This window comes from Sapajus apella, unplaced genomic scaffold (assembly GCF_009761245.1).
Source record: "Sapajus apella isolate SASKATOON/1434 unplaced genomic scaffold, GSC_monkey_1.0 scaffold169, whole genome shotgun sequence".
Lineage (NCBI taxonomy): Eukaryota > Metazoa > Chordata > Mammalia > Primates > Cebidae > Sapajus > Sapajus apella.
Window position 1 is genome coordinate 183,747 of NW_022437109.1, and position 20,749 is coordinate 204,495.

General features: G+C 50.8%; 2 protein-coding genes across 6 annotated transcripts in view; both read left to right on the forward strand.

The window, feature by feature from the left end:
- Positions 1-7,453, forward strand: part of RORC (RAR related orphan receptor C) — a 24,883-nt gene extending 17,430 nt beyond the window's left edge. For 4 of the 5 annotated variants that reach the window (XM_032267548.1, XM_032267550.1, XM_032267551.1 and 1 more), the window contains 5 exons: positions 794-926; positions 1,085-1,192; positions 1,373-1,483; positions 2,997-3,106; positions 6,810-7,453. In XM_032267548.1, coding sequence (XP_032123439.1) covers positions 794-926; positions 1,085-1,192; positions 1,373-1,483; positions 2,997-3,106; positions 6,810-6,971 — 624 coding nt within the window. In that variant the 3' untranslated portion in view covers positions 6,972-7,453. The remainder of the gene's footprint in view (positions 1-793; positions 927-1,084; positions 1,193-1,372; positions 1,484-2,996; positions 3,107-6,809) is intronic. The other variant, XM_032267549.1, reaches the window with a different exon arrangement.
- A 394-nt stretch (positions 7,454-7,847) lies between these two features.
- On the forward strand, positions 7,848-15,844 carry LINGO4 (leucine rich repeat and Ig domain containing 4). The gene is made up of 2 exons (XM_032267546.1): positions 7,848-9,139; positions 11,608-15,844. The coding sequence occupies exon 2, from the start codon at positions 11,621-11,623 to the stop codon at positions 13,400-13,402; it is 1,782 nt and encodes a 593-aa protein (XP_032123437.1). The 5' UTR covers positions 7,848-9,139; positions 11,608-11,620; the 3' UTR covers positions 13,403-15,844.
- The last annotated feature ends 4,905 nt before the right edge of the window (positions 15,845-20,749 follow it).

Here is a 20,749-nt window from a genome sequence, read left to right on the forward strand (position 1 = left end):
GTCGTGAACGTGTGTGTGTCCGTCTACACCCCAGCAGATGATGAGAGTTTTTTCTTAGTCCTTGCCTATTAAAATTGTACCTGGCCTTTATCCTCCGTCCTCTACCACACAGACCTTGGTGCACTCTCCTTCTTCCTCTTCCATCAACAATAACACTAAGCAGAACGCTGATCACTCTGCCAGGCATCGTGCTAAATGCTTTACGTAAATTATCCTCAGCCCCTACCACAACCAACCTATGACAGTGGCATTTGTTCCTATTTTTAGTAGACAGAAACTGAGCCCAGGGGGGTTAATAGATTTCCTCAAGGTCACAAAGTGATGGAACCAAAGTCAAATTCAGATCCATCGGGCTCCAAAGTTAATGCTGCCTCCTCGCTCACACTCTCATGATACCACCTGCTGTAAACACATTCATTTGGTTCTTCCCATTTGCTTCTCTTGGTTACTGAGACCTTGGGCATAACCTTTGTGGGGGAAGGGGCAGCAGTATGTCCTTCTCACCTCAACAAGATGTACATTTTTGGAGGGCCAAGCTGTATCTCATACTTTTTTTATTCCCTCACAATAGCTAATTTGGTGTCAGCAGCCAGTGGGCGCTCAGTGTGTGGGACCCACGGGCAGGAATCGCCCCGAGTGCATTTGTGCTAAGATCAGGCTTTTAAAAATGCTAGTTGAGAATATGGGAGTTCAGAACCTAACCCCTTGCAGTTTATTAGGTGGGGCTCCAGGGCTCAGGAGGATCACGGGGCCACACAGAGCACTACAGCGGGACCCTCCTCCCTCCCTGCAGTCCATGTGGGAGATGTGGGAACGCTGCGCTCACCACCTCACCGAGGCCATTCAGTACGTGGTGGAGTTCGCCAAGAGGCTCTTGGGCTTTATGGAGCTCTGCCAGAATGACCAGATTGTGCTCCTCAAAGCAGGTGCTCAGGGAAGGGTGGGCAGACCTGGGGGCAGGCGGACAGAGCACGCCACGGGGCAGAGACAAGTGGAGGGAGGTGGCTTAAGGAAACCAGGCGGACGGAGTCAGCCTCTGGCTTTGCTTGACACTGTCTCTGCGTCTTCTCTCCCCACTGCCCAGGAGCAATGGAAGTGGTGCTGGTTAGGATGTGCCGGGCCTACAATGCTGACAACCACACGGTCTTCTTCGAAGGCAAATACGGTGGCGTGGAGCTGTTCCGAGCCTTGGGTGAGGGGCAGGGGGAAAGGAGAGAGAAGATTCTGATGCCAACCCCAGGGAGAGCTTTGTGACCCAGGGCACCCTCTTTTCAGGGCAAATTGCCCCTTCTGCTCTAAACACCAGGAGGGTGGTGTCCTCGGGCACCATCGCTCCAGCGCTCCCTCACTCTTCTCATTTCCACTCCATCAGGCTGCAGCGAGCTCATCAGCTCCATCTTTGACTTCTCCCACTCCCTAAGTGCCTTGCGCCTTTCCGAGGACGAGATTGCCCTCTACACTGCCCTTGTTCTCATCAATGCCAGTGAGTGTCGCCGGGCTTGGGTAAAGGACATTCAGGTGGCAGAGGCATGGCAGATATTGAAGAAGAGTCTAGACCTTCAGATGTGGTTAAGTCTGGGAAATGGCTTTAAATAGCAGAATGCGCCCTACTCAATATTGCTATGAAATAAAATGAGTTAAAATAAAGATTCAGAGGAGCCTCAGAGAGGGACAAGAGCAGCATAAGATGGGGTTGTGGGAAGTGGGGAGAAATGAGGCTGAGAGGAAACGAGCCCTTCCCTGATAGAAATGTGTCTGATTGTTAGTCTGTGACAGTGATTTCATTGTAGCACACACTGGAATCGCCTGGGGAGCTTTAAAAACTATTGCTGCCTGGGTCCCACTTCCAGAGATTCCAGTATACATGTGCTCCAGGACTTATGATGGGGTTATGTACCAATAAACCTATCATAAGTTCAAAATATGGTAAGTTGAAAATGCATTTAATACGCCTAAAGTACTGAACATCATAGCGTAGCCTAGCCTACCTTAAACGTGCTCAGAACACTTACATTAGCCTACAGTCAGGCAAAATCATATAACACAAAGCCTGTTTTATAATAAAGTGTTGAATAGCTCATGTAATTTATCGAATAGGGTTCTAAAAGTGAAGAGCAGAATGGTTGCATGAGTATTCAAAGTATAGTTTCTACTGAATGCGAATGACTTTCTCACCAACATAAAATCAAAAGATAGTAAGTCAAATCATCATAAGACTAGGACCATCTGTAATTGATCAGGGGTGCACTGAATTTTAATAGCTACCCCCCGGCCACCAAGATTAAGAATCACTGCTCTGTGTGAACTAATTTTAAGGCTGTATGCCAATAATGGGAAGACTCTGGATGATATCCTATCCACTCCCCTGGCATGGAGTAGCTGGGCTGAGCCAGCTGAATGCTAAGTATTCAGAGAACCTAGAGAAGTGGGTCAAGCTGCTAACCTGAGTTTGCAAATCGAGACTATCAGTCTTTTGGCTCTGCCAGTGAGTAGACACCTAAACATGCCCCTCAAAATAGAGATGAAGACTTTAAAGACAACTTCTGGCTATTTTATAGAATCAGGGCAAAAGTTAGCTACAGATTGCTGCAAAGCCCCCAGTGCGGGCCTGGGCACCTTCAGGAAGGCCACCTCCTTTTGGGAGCCTTTTTGGTACATGGGGGAGCTCTTTTCCAACTCTTGCTCCCGCTGTGGCAGAATCCTAGTGCCTAACATTGAATGGGCTAAGTGGAATATCAGGTTACCAGAGAGAAGGTAGCTTGGAGTCAGGAGATGAGAAGTTCTCATGTCTTTCAGCCCTTCCCAGTTTTCCTTGCAGACGGTTAGCCAAGCCCAAGGTCCCAGAGCTTCCCGTTATCAAACCAAGGCACTCACATGCACGCGCTCAGCTGAGAAGACCTCTATCCAGCACAGATGTCCAAAAGATACGTCCTTTTGTTGGGAGTTAATGTCCATGTTCTTTCTTGTTCTCATTACGGTCCCACCCCCTCCTCCAGACCGGCCAGGGCTCCAAGAGAAAAGGAAAGTAGAACAGCTGCAGTACAATCTGGAGCTGGCCTTTCATCATCATCTCTGCAAGACTCATCGCCAAAGCATCCTGGCAAAGGTAGGAACAGTGCTTGGGTTAGAGGAGGCCAGGCCCATCGCCAGCTCTGTGACATCGGAGTTTGCGGGGGCCGGGGTCTGCGGGTACAGAGGAGGGAGTGTGTGAGTGCCACGTGGTATTAGAGAGCTCGCATCAGCAGTGAGAACTAAGGGAATGAACAGCTGCTTCCATGTGCATAAAGGCTGGAAAGTTAGAGAGCCTGGAATTGGGAGGGACCTCCAGGGAGCAATTCAGTTTAATATAGCCAGCACTTACCCAGCACCTGCTTTTACAAGGCACTGTGGAAAGATACAGAGATTCAGTCGCTGCCCCCACCAAGAGATTTTAATCTGGTGTGAAGAGATCTGTGTATCACTAACACTAACATAGAGTGGAATGTGGTATGTGACATAATAATAATGCAATAAACAGAGTGCTTTCGCTGACATGTTTTCTCATCCTCATGACAACCCAGTCAATAGGACAGGTATTAAACGCTCCCTGTAGCGGCCGGGCGCCGTGGCTCACGCCTGTCATCCCAACACTTTGGGAGGCCGAGGCAGGCGGATCACCTGAGGTCAGGAATTTGATAGCAGCCTGACCAACATTGTGAAACCCCATCTCTACTAAAAATATAAAAAATTAGCCAGGCATGGTGGCAGGTGCCTGTAGTCCCAGCTACTTGGCAGGTGGAGGCAGGAGAATTTCTTGAACCCAGGACACAGAGTTTGCAGTGAGCTGAGATTGTGCCATTGCACTCCAGCCTGGGCGACAAAACCTCCGTGTAGCTAGAAGGAGAATTCAGTGACTTAAATGCAAGACTGAATCCCAGTGCTCTTTCCGCTCATTCTATCCCTGGGTCCCCTATGTGTAACTATAATAAGAGACACTGGAAAAATGTTATCAGAGCATAAAACAGGGATTAAAAATAATTTGGGGGTAAAAGTAGTGGGTCATAAATACTTTCTAGGGACAGTGACATTTATACTAGGCCATGAATGATATAAGATTTTAACAGGCATTTATGGGCGTGGGGCAGGCATTCCAGGCTTGGGGAACAATAGGAGCAAAAATAAGGAGGCAAAATAGTGCATATGCACCCTAACTAAAGTGTAAAATTAGGAGCTGGGCCAGACTAATGGGGCAGAAGAGCACCAGAAAATCAGCCTGAAAATTAGGTCAGGGGCAAATCAGAGAGGACTTTTAACGCCATACAAGAGTTAAAGCTTTATTTCTAGGCCACAGGGAGCTCCAAAGGCTAGAAAAATGACACAGAGATGTTATTTAGGCAATTTACTTTGGAACCAGTGTAAAGGACACATTTATGTAATTAAAGGCTCTTGCTATGTGCCAGGCACAGGGCTGGGTGTTAAGGATACAGCAGTGACTTACACAGTCTGAGCTCTGAAGAACTCAAACTTTAATCTGCTACAGGATGGATTTGAAGGAGGAGAGACAGGAATCTGGGAGAGCAATTGGAAAGCAAATCTGGTTGGATCTACTTTCAAAATAAATCACTTCCCCTACAATTACCACCACCCCAGCCCCTACCAGCTCTCAGCTCTCACTTGGACTTTAAGAGGGGCCTCCTACCTGGGGCCCTGTTCCACCTTCGTCTGCCCTGTAGGAACCACACCGCACCTGCTCAGCACCCACAGTAGCCCTTTTAAAAATGCAATCTCATCATGCCCCACTCCTGTTCTTTTTTTTCTTTTTCTTAGGCAGTCTTGTTCTGTCACCCAGGCTAGTTCAGTGGTGTGATCTCAGCTCACCGCAACCTCCACTTCCCAGGTTCAAGCGATTCCTCTGCCTCAGCCTCCTGAGTAGCTGGGATTACAGGCACCCACCACCATGCCCGGCTAATTTTTGTATTTTTCGTAGAGACGGGGTTTCACCATATTGGCCAGGCTGGTCTCGAACTCCTGACCTCAGGTGATTCTCCTGCCTCAGACTCCCAAAGTGCTGGGATTACAGGTGTGAGCCACCATGCCTGGCCCCCACTCCTGTTCTCAGCCCTCCCGTAGCTGCCTGTCATGTTGAGAATCAAATCTAGAGTCTGTGTCATGCCCAAGTGGCTCATAACATGGTCCCTGCCTTCTTTTCTCACCTGATCTTCCACTGCCCCTTCAACCACCCGTTCCAGCCACACTTGCTGCCTTGCTATTCCTTGAACACATCAAGCCCAGTTGCAGGGCTTTCGTTCCTGCCATTGCAGTCACCTGGAAGGTTTTCCCCCCAGTTTTCCAAATGGTTTGCTCCATCTCTTCATTCAGGAGAGGTTTTTCCTAACTAGTAACCCCTGACGAAAAGCTTTAGTTTTCTTTTAAGAACTTATTATCTGACACGTGACATATTTATTTTCCGGGTCCCTCACCAGCATGTAAATTTAATCAAGGTAGAGATTATACTTTATTAACTGATGTATCTGATGTATCACCAGATTCAGGTGGGTTCTCAGGAGATATTTGTTGAATGAATGAAGGAAGGAAGCTATTACCATAGCCCCCAAAAAAGCTCCAAATAAAGCAGTGGAGAGGAAGACAACGGATCCAGGAGACATGAAGGGATCATGCCCTGCTGCCTGCTTTTCCCTGTCTCTTTCAAGAAAAGTAAGCTGAGTGAGGGAGGCGATGGCTGGCAAGAGACATTTTTTATTTATTTTTTTTTTGAGACGGAGTTTCGCTCTTGTTACCCAAGCTGGAGTTCAATGGCGCGATCTCGGCTCACCGCAACCTCTGCCTCCTGGGTTCAGGCAATTCTCCTGCCTCAGCCTCCTGAGTAGCTGGGACTACAGGCACGCGCCACCATGCCCAGCTAATTTTTGTATTTTTAGTAGAGAGAGGGCTTCATCATGTTGACCAGGATGGTCTTGATCTCTTGACCTCGTGATCCACCCGCCTCGGCCTCCCAAAGTGCTAGGATTATAGGCGTGAGCCACCGTGCCCGGCCAAGAGATGTTTTTCAGCCCCTTGGTTATAGAGGAGACTGCGAGAGATAAACTGTTGTTTCAGCCTTGCTCCGGTGAGGGCTCCCTGCCTCCATCTGCTCACGGGTTTCTGCACCTTTTTCAGCTCCCCTTTGGCTGAGTGCAGGCAGCAGCGGTATGCTACTTGCAGTGTTAGGTGCCGCTTAGAAAGTCTGTTTAGTTCAAACAAAGAGTTATTGAGCCTTTGCCATGTGCTAAGCATGATGACAGGTAGAGGAGACAGAGAAAGACCCCAGCTAGAGCTGAAATCTAGGGTGGGAAGGCAGACACATTGGACCATTTTCCTGCAATGTGGTAAGTGCTACACAGAGGAAAGCCCAAATGAAGGGCCCTCAATTCAGATGAGTGTAGTTAGGGAAATAGGAGAGGTGACACTAGAGGGTAAGAATTAGGAACGGGAGGAAGGGAACAACACGCACAAGGCGGAGGCATGTGACAGCATACAGACCATCACTCTTACAAAAGCCTGAAGTGCTTGTTAGAGTCTTTAACGAGGTTCATTCTGGAAGTTTCGGGAACATAATTTGAGGGTTTCACTTCACCCACCCACTCTCGCGTCTCTCCGGTGTCCAGAACACACACATACTTCTACCAGTGGGATTTGGCTGATGCCAAAGTGCCAAGTCCACAGAGGGAAGACAAGGAGGGTTTGTCCCAGCCCAGGAAGGACCAGAGGACTTCTCTTCTCTGAGGAGAGCGGAAGTATTGACTCTCCCTTCCCCATTAACCCATCTCCAGCTGCCGCCCAAGGGGAAGCTCCGGAGTCTGTGTAGCCAGCACGTGGAAAGGCTGCAGATCTTCCAGCACCTCCACCCCATCGTGGTCCAAGCCGCTTTCCCCCCACTCTACAAGGAGCTCTTCAGCACTGAAACCGAGTCACCTGTGGGGCTGTCCAAGTGACCTGAAGGAGGGACTCCTTGCCTCTCCCTATGGCCTGCTGGCCCACCTCCCTGGACCCCATTCCACCCTCGGCCTTTTCCTTTTCCATGAACCCTGGAGGGTGGTCCCCACCAGCTCTTTGGGAGTGAGCAGATGCTGCAGCTGGCTTTCTGTCTGCAGGCTGGGGCTGGCACAACACCATCTCCTGCCTCAGCTGTGACTGTCTTGTTTCCTGTATTCCTACACACCCAGCTTCTGGAAGGCGTGGGGTGGCTGGGATATAAGGACTTCTGGGGGACCAAGGCATCCTCAAGAAAGCAGGGGCATCCAGGGCTCCCTGGATTGATAGAACACAATTCATTCAGAAGCGCAGAAGCTAAGAATAGGCCTTTGAAATACCTCATTGCATTTCCCTCTGGGCTTCGGCTGGGGGAGATGGATCAAGCTCAGAGCCTGGCGGTGAGAGCCCAGGAGGACCTGTATAAAATGAATCTGGAGCTTTACGTCTTCTGCCTCTGCCTTCCTCCCAGCTCAGCAAGGACGTGTTTGGGCACTCTGCCCTTTTCCTGGGGTCTAACCAAAAACTGGATGGGATGAGGATGAGAGGCTGGGGATCATTGTTTTGTGGGATTTAGGTGTGGGATTAGGGTACAATGAAGGCCAACAGCATCTTAGATATAGAGTTGAAACTCAAACCTCTTACGTGCACTTAAACAATAGACTATAGGGGCTGGCACAAAGCAGATCTGAGATGCACACCCATACACAGGTGAAACACATACAGACTCAGCTGCAGTCATGCAGTTCCAGAGACATGTGAACCTGACACAATCTCTCATCCTTCAGGCCACAGCTTGGAGGAGGCTAGTGGCCTCAGGGAAAGTTCCAATCCTGAGGAACTCCCCCAGACATTTCCATGGTGCTCCTGTCCACTGATCTTGGGCCTGGGGTGATCCAAACACCACCCCAGCTCCAGCTGTCTTCTATCATTAGAAGCCCCAAGAGAAGCAGAGGTGGCTGGCACTGGTCAGTCAGAAGGCAAGGACAGACCCCGGAGGACTTTCCTGGCCTACCCACTGGCCCTGCCCTTGTTGCAGAGAAGGAAGCAGATGTAATCACAGCACCCCGTCATGGGACACCGCTGACTCCAGCATGGAGGACACCAGGGATCGGGGCCCGGGCCTGTTTCCCCAGCTGTGATCTTGCCCAGAACCTCTCTTGGCTTCATAAACAGCTGTGAACCCTCCCCTGGGGGATACACAGCAATGATGGGTGGTCATGGGGTTGGGGGGTGGGGGGTGGGATTGTTTCCTCTCAGGGGATGGGTTCATCTGAGTAAACATAAACCTCAACTTGTGCCATTCTTTGTAAAATGATTTTAAAGGCAAGAGGTGTGTGTGTTGGGGGTGTCGGGGGGAATCCTTAAATTAGATCACCTGCATACCTGCTCTCCAGTCTCATTCCTCCAGCCAGACCCAGGTTTCCAGCTCAGCAATCCCTCAGCATTATACAGATCCAATCCACCCTCACCGCACCTCTGCAGTTTCTCCCCAGGTGGAGCAGTTCCCCAGTGAGGAACCCCCACTGTAGGAGCCTCAAACTGAGCTCCACAGGAGATGCTGTAGACTGAGAACGCTCCACAGATGATCCCCACAGGGAACATTTAGATTTATAGATTGCACAGAATTGCTCCACATCTGGGAGGCCAAAAGACAATCCTCTGGAAGGTGGCTGGCCTAAGCTCCCCAGGGGGGATCAGGATGTCAGAGAGATCCTCTAGAGGCTGCCGCTCTTGCCATTGCCTGACCCCTCCCTGGCACCAGAGCCTGCCCCTTAGATCCCTCCCCTGCCACTCGCCAGCCCGTAGTGGTGCTTGCTGCAGCCCTCCCTGGTTGCTTTATTTATTTATTTTGCACCAACAGGGTTGCTGCAGACTCATTCTCGCCTGGTTTAAAAAGAGAGAGAGGAAAAAAAAAAAAAGGAGAAATGCTTTCTGGCTCTTTTCTCCACCTCAGTCTTGGCAGCAGCGGCCGCAGCAGCAGCAGCGGCAGGCAGCAGGCGGCTGGCGGGCAGCGGGCGTGAGGCACGCGGGGAAGGTGCAGGGGCCTGAGGTGCAGCTCTAATGGGACAGGGCCCCCAGCGCTGGACAGATGCAGTGCCCAACTTGATGCCACCCTCCAGCTTCTCCGGTAAGTGCCCCCACCCTCTGTCCCAAAGATGCAGCTGCCCTTTTCCATAACATTCTTGGAGACAGGCCAGACTAGTGTGCCCCTCAAGGCACGAGGATTTGGGCACCCACACTGCCAACAATTAATCCTGACCCCATGGGACTTTGAAGGGGAACTAAAATGTCCTAAGTGCCCCTGGGTGGAAGGACTCCAAGGAGGCCTCCCTTCCATCTCCCCAGTACTCCCCCTTTCTCTGGAAGGGTTTTTCTCCATAACCAGTGTGGATCTTCCAGAAATCTTTCCCCCAGGAACCCCTCTCCCCACAGTTCCCATCCATCAGTCAAGTGTGCTTTAAAGAGGATACAGGATGCCCAGGTCCAAGGTGTCTCTGGACTGCCACGTAAAGACAAGAAGAAAGCTCTCTATCCTTGAGAGGTGATGCCCCAGACCCCATCCCACTGAAGGAGAGAATAAAGTGATTCTGACATCTCTCTTTCTGCAAAGTGGCCGGAAGCCGGTCCTGCGGCCATGGAGGTTGGCAAGGGAAGTTTGTGATTAAATTAGCCACCGTAGAAATAAAATAGGTTGCTCCAGCTCCCTCAGCCCCTGGCCCAGCAGGCTTTGGGACTCAGGGGAACTCACCGGAGCAGGAAGGAAGAAAGCTGGGTTACATGCTTCACTGCACTTTTGCTGATGGCAGAGCAGAGGATGAGCAGGAACTGCAGCAGCAGTGACGAAGAGCTAGCTGTCAGGTGGACTTCCCAGAACAAGCCCAGGGAGAACAAGGGAGGCTGGGCCACCTCTCCTGGGAGAGCTCTGGGCATGCCACACAGACCTGTTAGGTCAGGCTGGGAGAGAGAGTCTGCCCTGCGGTCTTTGCCCCATGTAACTTTCTCATCCCCAAGCCTCAGACCAGTGTTCTGTATTCCTCTGCTCTTTGGGCCTCTTTCTTTAGTTTTCCTAGCTGTAGGATAGCCACTAGAATGATCCTTCCAGAGGGTGGAGAGTGGGAAGGAAAGGGGAAGAAATGACCGCCTCTTAAACTGCCTCTCCTAAGTTCCACATGGGAAAAAATAGGGCATGTAGTAGAAAGCCGACCCTGTAAAGCCCGGAGAGCCTGAAGCCCATAAGCCCAAAGGTGATCAGGATTGCCGCTCAGGAGAAACTCAGACGCACTGTCTCCCAGGGAGCATCCGTGGGCTTTTGCTCCTATCTCTGTAGCCCTCCCTTGCCAATTCCACTACTCCTCCCCTTCCTCGGGATCCCTGTTGACATTGAACAGGGTGAGTCAGAGGCCCTCACCACCTAGAGGGCCCCTTCTCCTCTGTCACCTCAGCCATTGTAGTCACCATCTTCCTGAGATTTCCCAGACCCTGGTACCCGGAAACCAGCTGTAAGTCGACAGGCTTTGCACATGGCCTGTGCCCAGATATCTGCTGCGCCAGCCAAGGGCTCCCTTCCTCCCCACCCTACAGCGCCCGGTCAGATGCTCTGTCTCCACACTTAACTATGCTCCTGGGTCCACAGTCTGTCTTGTGGGAATTTCTCAGGCAGCTCAGGCCAAAAGGGGCAAGGGCTCTCCCTCCGATCCACATACGGGACCAGAATCAAAACACCATTAAGGAAGGATATGAAGGAAGCCCAAGACTGAAGACCAAGCCACAGAACTCAAAATCCGGGCATCCTGTGAGTCCCTCACACATCCAACTTCATCTGCAGTGGAGAAGCAGTTGCCACTGGGCTCTTGCAGGGGATTCCCGGCTCCCCAGTCAAGCGCCCCCTGCATCCTACGCCACAGCTAATGTACAGCTTGGCCGTTGTCCACACAGGCATTTTGGGGAGATTGGATTTTGCTAGTCTAGGGCTCAGGCCTTGGGCCAGGCTGGAGGAGGGCTCAGCATGGGGGTGGAGCTGAGGCCTGCATGTTTCCCAGCCTTGGGTGAGCTAGTCAAGGTGAGGACCTCCCCAGTCAGGACAGGGAACTCTGGGCCAAGGACACAATCTCCCTGAGCCTTAAGCAAAAGCTATGGGTATGTAATATGGGAGAATAAGGGTGGGCAGAGAGGGACAGAGCAGAGCTTGATAAGAGCAGGTCTCAGGGAGAGGAAACCTGAGATACTCCTGGATCTGACAGACATCGGGAAACCCCATTACAGAAAGACTCAGTTACCTCCCTGCTGTTCCCTGCCCTATTCCTGTAAGTCCTTCCCCAAAGAAATCAGACTTGGCTAGGGTTCCAGGAGCCAGTAAGCACTTGGCTGGTTATCCAGGGCTGGAAGAGGAAGGAAAGTAGAGATTCCCCAAAGAGAAGCTCCAGGAAGCCCCTGGGAGGTGGCACACAAGAAGGCTTCCTGGTTCTGTGCCCTACTTGTTGGCCATGCTGAGACAGACAGACCAATTTCTCTCCCCTCTAAGAAGGGCCAGGAAATCCAGGGTCACCATCATCTGAAGCCACTTTCCAAAAAGAGCCATGTCATCATCTGTTCCAGGACTGAAGACGGAATGGGTACGGCCACAGCTCCAAAGCCAGCCTGGCCCCCATGGCCCCAGCTCCTTTTCCTCCTCCTCCTGCCCGGAGGGAGCCATGGCAGCTGCCCTGCTGTGTGCGACTGCACCTCCCAGCCCCAGGCTGTGCTCTGTGGCCACAGGCAACTGGAGGCTGTACCTGGAGGACTCCCACCGGACACTGTGCTCCTGGACCTGAGTGGGAACCGCCTGTGGGGGCTCCAGCGGGGAATGCTCTCCCGCCTGAGCCTGCTCCAGGAACTGGACCTCAGCTACAACCAGCTTTCCACCCTTGAGCCTGGGGCCTTCCATGGCCTGCAGAGCCTACTCACCCTGAGGCTGCAGGGCAATCGGCTCAGAATCATGGGGCCTGGTGTCTTCTCAGGCCTCTCTGCCCTTACCCTGCTGGACCTCCGCCTCAATCAAATTGTCCTCTTCCTAGATGGAGCTTTTGGGGAGCTAGGCAGCCTCCAGCAGCTGGAGGTTGGGGACAACCACCTGGTATTTGTGGCTCCGGGGGCCTTTGCAGGGCTGGCCAAGCTGAGCACCCTCACCCTGGAGCGCTGCAACCTCAGCACAGTGCCTGGCCTAGCCCTCGCCCGTCTCCCGGCACTAGTTGCCCTAAGACTTCGAGAACTGGACATTGGGAGGCTGCCAGCTGGGGCACTGAGGGGACTGGGGCAGCTCAAGGAGCTGGAGATCCACCACTGGCCGTCTCTGGAGGCTCTGGACCCTGGGAGCTTAGTTGGGCTCAATCTCAGCAGCCTGGCCATCACTCGCTGCAATCTGAGCTCGGTGCCTTTCCAAGCACTGCACCACCTGAGCTTCCTCAGGGTCCTGGATCTGTCTCAGAATCCCATCTCAGCCATCCCAGCCCGCAGGCTCAGTCCCCTCGTGCGGCTCCAGGAGCTACGCCTGTCAGGGGCGTGCCTCACCTCCATTGCCGCCCAGGCCTTCCACGGCTTGACCGCCTTCCACCTCCTGGATGTGGCAGATAACGCCCTTCAGACACTAGAGGAAACAGCCTTCCCTTCTCCAGACAAACTGGTCACCCTGAGGCTGTCTGGCAACCCCCTGACCTGTGACTGCCGCCTCCTCTGGCTGCTCCGGCTCCGCCGCCGCCTGGACTTTGGCACGTCCCCGCCTGCCTGTGCTGGCCCCCAGCATGTCCAAGGGAAGAGCCTGAGGGATTTTTCGGACATCCTGCCTCCGGGGCACTTCACCTGCAAACCAGCCCTGATCCGAAAGTCGGGGCCTCGATGGGTCATTGCAGAGGAGGGTGGGCATGCGGTTTTCTCCTGCTCTGGAGATGGAGACCCAGCTCCCACTGTCTCCTGGATGAGGCCTCACGGGGCTTGGCTGGGCAGGGCTGGGAGAATCAGGGTCCTGGAGGATGGGACACTGGAGATCCGCTCAGTGCAGCTGCGGGACAGGGGGCCCTATGTCTGTGTGGTCAGCAATGTCGCTGGGAATGACTCCCTGAGGACCTGGCTGGAAGTCATCCAGGTGGAACCAGCAAACGGCTCGCTCTCTGACCCCAACATCACCGTGCCAGGAATCCCAGGGCCTTTTTTTCTGGATAGCAGAGGTGTGGTCATGGTGCTAGCAGTTGGCTTCCTCCCCTTCCTTACCTCAGTGACCCTCTGCTTTGGCCTGATTGCACTTTGGAGCAAGGGCAAGGGCCGGGTCAAACATCATGTGACCTTTGACTTTGTGGCACCTCGGCCCTCTGGGGATAAAAACTCTGGGGGTAACCGGGTCACTGCCAAGCTCTTCTGACCCTTCCTTCCCCAGTGGGGAGCCCACCCAGTCTGCTTCAGATACCAAAGGGGATGACAGAACCAAGGCTGCTTGGACCACAACTGAATCCAGAGCAGCACCGCCCTCCCGCCCCTCCCGCCTGCCTTCTGCCAGTAACTAGCAATGCCTCCTGCTAGACAGTCTGCTTCCCGAGCCTTTCCGGCCTGAGGATGGCATTGCCGTTTCTTCACTGAGGGTCCCAGGGAGCTGCAGATGCAGACCCCGTCGTTACTCCAGCCCCCACTTCGTCCCCCCGCCACGCACAATACAGGAAACAGAACCAAAGCTCTAGTCTGCTCATCCAACCACTTGGCTTTCTTCACACACGCTTATATCCTTTAATAACCAGCACCAACCGCCGGCCACAGCTCTCAGATTATTTCAGAGGTGGGGCTGGGAAGTGCCACTTGCTCCTTGGAGTCTCCATTTGTCAACCAGGCAGAATCCCTTTCTTTTCTGCTCCCCACCGCAAACCTGCCCCTAGGTGCAGGAATAAGAGGCAAGGAGCCCGAGGCTACAGAAAGGAGGAGGTGTCCCTACAGAGGGACACAATGTGTGATGGGGAGGACAGGCCACACGCTGCACTGAGTCTGCATAAGCCTCCACCACCCACCTCTGTCTCCCAGATCATTAAATCTGCTGCCAAAGGCCCACAACAGTAGCTGCCAAAACTAATGTCATCTCTGGCGTTTTCTTGACTTCAGTCTGTTTCCTACCTTCATGTCTGGTGTATCTCCCCCTCCTTCTCTTCCTGCTTCCCATTGATCCTGTGTCCCAGTGGCCTTGCCTCCATCTAACCTGCCTGACAAACAGGGTAAGGAGTGCCCTCCCACCTCCATTCTCCTCACCCCCCAGCACCCCACCACCATGCCTGGAGGGATCAGCACTCCCAGCCCCGGTTTCAGCCTCAATCCTTTACCTTTCACTCCCCAACTCTGGAAGTGGAAAAGGAGCGGTCCTCCACCTTCCCGGGGATCCCCACATAGAAATTCCACCTGGGACACCCAGCTGCTGCCCCTCTTTGCCATTTCTCCATGGGAGCCCCCCATCATTTTTGTGTCACAGATCCCTAGTGCCTTTGGGGGAAAGTCAGAACTCCAAGTTAATGACTGACAAATGCAAGAATCCTGCAGTTGTCAAAGGAGAGAGACCCAGGACACTGCAGAGACAAGGCTTGGAGGAACAGGGAGGAGGGCACAGCAGGCTGTAGTGAGAAGCGGTGGGAAGCGGGAGCAGCAGTAACTGCCTGTCTAGTTAATTTCCACCATCCTTCTGCAGCTTCCTCCGGTTCTGTGCTTCCCGAGGTGGGAAGCTCTCTCCGGGTAGAGGTCAGTGACTTACAGAGACCCCCAGACGGGGAGGTGGAGTGGGAGGTGAAAGTGCTGAGTACCACTGGCTGGGCTTTAAATAGAGGGCAAAAAAGAGCTTAAAAAGAAGTAGAGATGCTGGCAGCTCAAGGGACAGAGCAACAGCCTCAGCATCGCTGGGAGGGAGGAGTCACAGGGAGAGGAGATGAGTGGGAGGAGGGACTGAAAAGGGAAGAATCACGTGGCCCCAGGGAACCTTTCTCCGCAGCAGCATCTGCCCAGCGTCCTTAGTTTCCTCCTACCCATCCCTACACCAAACCAGATGCAAGCATTGTGAGCTTTCTGGTTGATTCCTGCTGCTGTTGTCCTTGCTCTGAGGAGACTCCACTCATTAGATTCTCAGCCCAAACTGCCCGATAGGTGAGACACTCAGTGCCACTGAGGAGGTGAAGCTGGACTTCACAGGCAGGCCACTCTTTAGTGAGACAGAGATAGGAATATGTGGGTAGGACCAGAGGTGAATATGAGAACCGGGCAGACAGGAGAGTAAGGCTGGAGAAAGTGACCTGCTTGAGAAATGAGTTTCCCTGAGCCTGCAACCTCCCCACCCACCATGCACGCACAACCCAGTTAGCATCCCAGCAGCTTCGCCTTCTCCAGTTTATAATGTACCAGAGAGGTTTTTGGGGGCACAGCCCTCCCCCTCCTCACCATAACCTCCCACCAGCAGCTTATTAGGTTGGGACTTGGGACTCAGACGCTAAAGGTTCCCACTCTCGCTGCCCTCTCTGCAATGCGGAAGCAGCAATGCCGTTCAGAGAAATCTTCTCTGGGAAGCCCCTGCCGCAGTGAGGAACAGATGACTGTCTGGCGCTGGGACATGCTGCTGCCCAAAGTCTCTGGAGTCTCAAAGTCTCCAGAGCAGCGTTATCCAGCAGACATAGAATCCAAGTCACCTATGTAATTTCAAGTTTTCTAGTAGCTACTACATTAAAAAATCAAAATGAAACAGATACATTTAATTTCAATACTTATTTAACCCAATGTACCCAAACTATTATCATTTCAATATATTATCAATATAAAATCAATCACAAAATATTTAACACTTTTTCTTTTTTTTTTTTTTTTTTGAGACGGAGTTTCGCTCTTGTTACCCAGGCTGGAGTGCAATGGCGCGATCTCGGCTCACCGCAACCTCCGCCTCCTGGGTTCAGGCAATTCTCCTGCCTCAGCCTCCTGAGTCGCTGGGATTACAGGCACGCGCCACCATGCCCAGCTCATTTTTTGTAGTTTTAGTAGAGACGGGGTTTCACCGTGTTGACCAGGATGGTCTCGATCTCTTGACCTCGTGATCCACCCGCCTCGGCCTCCCAAAGTGCTGGGATTACAGGCGTGAGCCACCGCGCCCGGCCACTTTTTCATATTAGGTCTTTAAAATCCAAGGTATATTTTACAGTTACAGTACATCTCAACATCACAATTCAGTTGCTAAATTTTCACCAGAAAATCTGTATTTGGATTTCATACAGGTCACTATAGAGAAAGTGGATTCACACATCCAAGTTTTTTTCAGACATAAAACGTTTTCCAATAAGGGAATCAAAATCTGTTTTAAATTTTAAATTAAAATTATATAAATTTAAAATTCCATTCCTCAGCTGTACTACCTACAGGCATTCGATGGCCACGTGTGGCCAGGGGTACCATACTGGACAGCAAAGCTTCAGACATCACAGCCCGGGGCACAGACTAAGGTCTCATTGGCAGCGATGGGTGGAGAGTATCCCTCAAGAAACACATTTAATCTCAGGGAAATGCCTGTGGAGCTGCTCCCATCACAGCCCCTTTGTTTCCTATCGCAGCTTCTCCAGGATACTTTTGAAGGGTGAAGCCCATTAGTGTAACAAGCTTACTAAGACGAGCACTTCCACAGCTTGTCCAGGCCTCAGCAAGCCGGTTCCTCATCTCACCTATCAGAAAGGCTGCCCTCAGCTCAGCGGTGACGGTACAGGCTGCTGTGTGTGTGCAAATGAGTGTGTAAATGCAACAAAGGATATGAGTAGGGGGTGTGAGTACAGAAGTTTTGTGGACCATGTGCAGGGATGTATGGCACCACACGATGGGGACAATCCAACGGAGGCTCTGTCCAGGGTGGGGCAGACGTTCAAAGCAAAGAAAATAACATTGATTGAGGGTCTATTCTATGCCAGTGACTTTATATGTTTTCTTATTTAATCCTCACATCAGCCCTATAAAGTAGGGAGGCATCTTAGCTGATGAAACTAAAGGTCAAAGAGTAAGCGCTCAAGTGTGCCGAGTTAGTAAATAGCAATTAGCTATTTGAGCTCAGGGCTGACTGAAAACTCCCACTTTCCAGCACGCTGCCATCCTCACTGCCACGCCCTCATGGCTCTGTCTCCCAGGGCCTCTCAGTTGCAGGACACAACCTGTAAGAAGGGAAATCTTCCAACCTATCCACTCTAAACTTTCAGCAGGGACTGGGCTGTTATTGGTCCTCACCTTCTTTACTAACTCTAATGCACCTGATACACAAGATTGGGGTTTTTCTTTGTTTTTACTCTTCTCGGTCCCCTCTCCCAGTGTCCTTACAGCCTCTGCCTCAGGGACTGGTAGAAAGGAGCAGAAATTCCAGGGAGCAGATGGCCTGCAGTGAAATGCCTGGCTTCAGCAAAGGATTCTCTGAAACGGAGGCTTCAGATTTCCTAGTTCCTTTCTGGGTTCTGACCTCAACAACCTCCTAGGTTAGAGAGAGGTTGCACACATTGGCAGAACAATCTGTGAGCTATTTCAGATTGGAGAATTTGACTCTGCCTACCCTCTGCCCATCCCTGCTTGACAGAACCTTTCCAAGGGCACTCCCGCCTGCCCTCCTTCCACTCCTCTCTCTTCCATCTCAGACACGGTCTCACTTAAGCTGTGAGATAACTTTGGACCCAAAGAGACTGTGGCACCGTCTCCACGCTCCACATTTCCATCCCCGGTCGTCTTTCTCTATTTCTGACTTCTGTTTCCTGTGCTGTGCTGGGTCCCTGATTCAAGAGATGAGAGACCTGCTGAGCAATGATCTTCAACTTTTTTGAGTCACAGACCCCTCTGAGAATTCCTGATGCAAGCTATGAACAAAAATATTTGTAAATTATCCAGTCAGTCTGAAGCCATCACAGGCTCCATCGAATATTGGTTAAGAAATTCTGCTATAAGAAGCCACAGGTTGCAGGGTAGACTGAGGCCTTAGGCCACATTTGCTTTCCAGGGCCCATTAGAGGCAAAGAGATAAGGCTGAGAAGGATTACAGTTCCAAGTGGATGTCAGCACAGGTAAGAGCAGGTATTCGCATGGGCCCGGCAAGGACACACACAAAAATGCCTCCAGCATCCTCTCGCCTGTCCCCTTCTCCCACCAGCACCCATGTGAGGGAAAGGCAAGAGACTTTGGGTGGAACTCTTGCTGTCAAAAGTCAGTATGGTGGTGACTCAGGCTGGAGAGCATCTGAAACCAGGGACTCCTGGGTCCTGTTCCTCCAAACTGCTTTGTAAGGGGAATGAAGTAGGAAGACAGCTGGGCGGTGGTTATCAGAGGCTGAGGAGAATTCTCTCCTAGAGCACCTGCCACAATTCAATCTGGTCTGAAGACTGAAGAGTAGCACCACCATAAGTTAAGACACTAAGGCTCATGCTCCCAGTTGCTGGTTTCTGGTGAAGAGGCTTAAGCGGGGAGGAGGGGTGACTCCTACGATGGGCAATAAGAGAGATGAGTGCTATTCTCCAAAGACTCAGACAGCTGAACAGCGTTTGAATGGATCATTCATATGTCATGCAGGGAGGGAACTCTGTGGGCAGCCAAGGCTCTGGGAAGTCTCGTTGTACTTCAGAGCCCCTCACTGCCCGACCCCTAGCTAAGGTCTACTTTCCTGCTTCGGTTTGCTAAAGGGAACACTTGCTCACTGAACCCTCTGGGCAATCCAGACCTTAACTCACTCCGCCTAATGCCATCCACAGCCTGTTCAGAACACCCTTCAGGGAAAGAGAATAGACTCTTAGGACTGGAGATGAGAATGAAGAAATTATAATTCATCCAATCCCAGCATCCCACAATTCAATCTCTCCATCCTGATTTGGGATCTGAGAGGAGAAATGAGATGATAAATCCCAAATGTACAGTGACTTGAGGGTGAGGGGTGAGCTCACTTGAATTTATTCCTTCTGCTCCCCAACAAGTTAGAAGTCAATCTTATTTTTAGATAAGATAAAATCAATCTTATTTTAAAATAAGATTATGGTGGCTCACACCTGTAATCTCAGCACTTTGGGAGGGTGAGGCTGGTGGATCACCTGAGGTCAGGCGTTTGAGATCAGCCTGGGCAACATGGTGAGACCTTGTCTCTACTAAAAATACAAAAATTAGCTGGGTGTGGTGGTGTGTGCCTATAATCCCAGATATTCAGGAGGCTGAGGCAGGAGAACTGCTTGAACCTGGGAGGCAGAGGTTGCAGAGATCATGCCACTGCACTCCAGCCTGGATGGTAGAGTGAGACTCCATAAAAAAAAAAAAAAAAAAAAAAAAAAAAGAATTCCAGGAAAAGGATGCTACTTGGTTTTTCACTGCTGAGTGCATTGGCTCACTCCTGTAATCCCAGATGCCTTGAGCCCAGGAGCTGGAGACCAGCCTGGGCAACATGAAACCCCATCTCTACTAAAAAAACAAAAATTAGCCAGGCATGGTGGTGCATGTCTGTAGTATCAGCTACTTGGGAGGCTGAGGCAAGAGGATCGCTTGAACCTGGGAGGTCTAGGTTGTAGTGAGTAGAGATCATGCCATTGCCTCCAGCCTGGCAACAGAGTAAGACTCTGTCTTAAAAAAGAAATAAAAAATTCCTCTTGTGGTTTAACTATAAATTGTAACCCCCTTTTTGGACTTCATTTCCTTCTTTTTGCCCATCCCGCCTTCACTGAAGCTAGAAGATAGACCCATAAAGTAGGTCTGTGTTTTATGGCAACACTGGACACATTTTACCCTGAATTTGAACTACAATTTTGCCTTTTTAAAAGTAAAAAATAGCTATAGCAATCAAGGCACTCAAATACCTAGGAATAACTTTAACAAGAAATATGTAAATTCTGCATGATGAAAACTAAAATTCTACTGATGGGCTCCAATGACTTAAGTGTGTAGGCAGAGTCTATATCATATATTCTAGTTTAGATAATCCAAGAATATGTGATTCCAGTCAAAATAACAACAGAATAGAAACATAAATTATGGGCCAATATAGCCCCACAATATTATACTACACAGTAGTCAGAAGGAAGGGACTAAAACTATCCACAATATGGCCGAATCTCACAGAAATAATTTGAACAAAGGAAGCCAGACACAAAAGAGTACATACTCTGTGATTCTCTTTATATAAAAAGCAAGAACAGGCAAAATTTGTTTCTGGTATCAGGAGTAAGGAGAGTGGTTGTCCTTGAGAAGAGCAGTGCACGGGGACACACAGGTGGCTTCTAGGGCACTAGTAATATTCTGTTTCTTGATCTCCTGCTGGTTACACAAATGCATTCCATTTGTGAAAATTCATCAAGATACACACTTGTCATTTGTGCATTTTTCTGCATGTAGATTGTACATTAATTTTTTAAATTTTGGTAAAAAACCATAATATACATAACTTTTAAAAAATTTTAAATGAATAGATCAATGGAACGAAATGAAAAATCTAGAAATAGACCCAAATACATATGGCAATGTGGTATTATAAAGATAGCATTCAAAAACAAGAGAGAAAATGTGGGTTATTCAATAAGAAGGATTTGAATAGGCCGGGCGCGGTGGCTCAAGCCTGTAATCCCAGCACTTTGGGAGGCCGAGGTGGGTGGATCACGAGGTCAAGAGATCGAGACCATCCTGGTCAACATGGTGAAACCCCGTCTCTACTAAAAATACAAAAAATTAGCTGGGCATGGTGGCGCGTGCCTGTAATCCCAGCTACTCAGGA

What these genes read in the sequence shown, in the direction of transcription:
- LINGO4 (XM_032267546.1), top strand. Translation starts at nt 11,621, where the DNA reads ATGGGTACGGCCACAGCTCCAAAGCCAGCCTGGCCCCCATGGCCCCAG.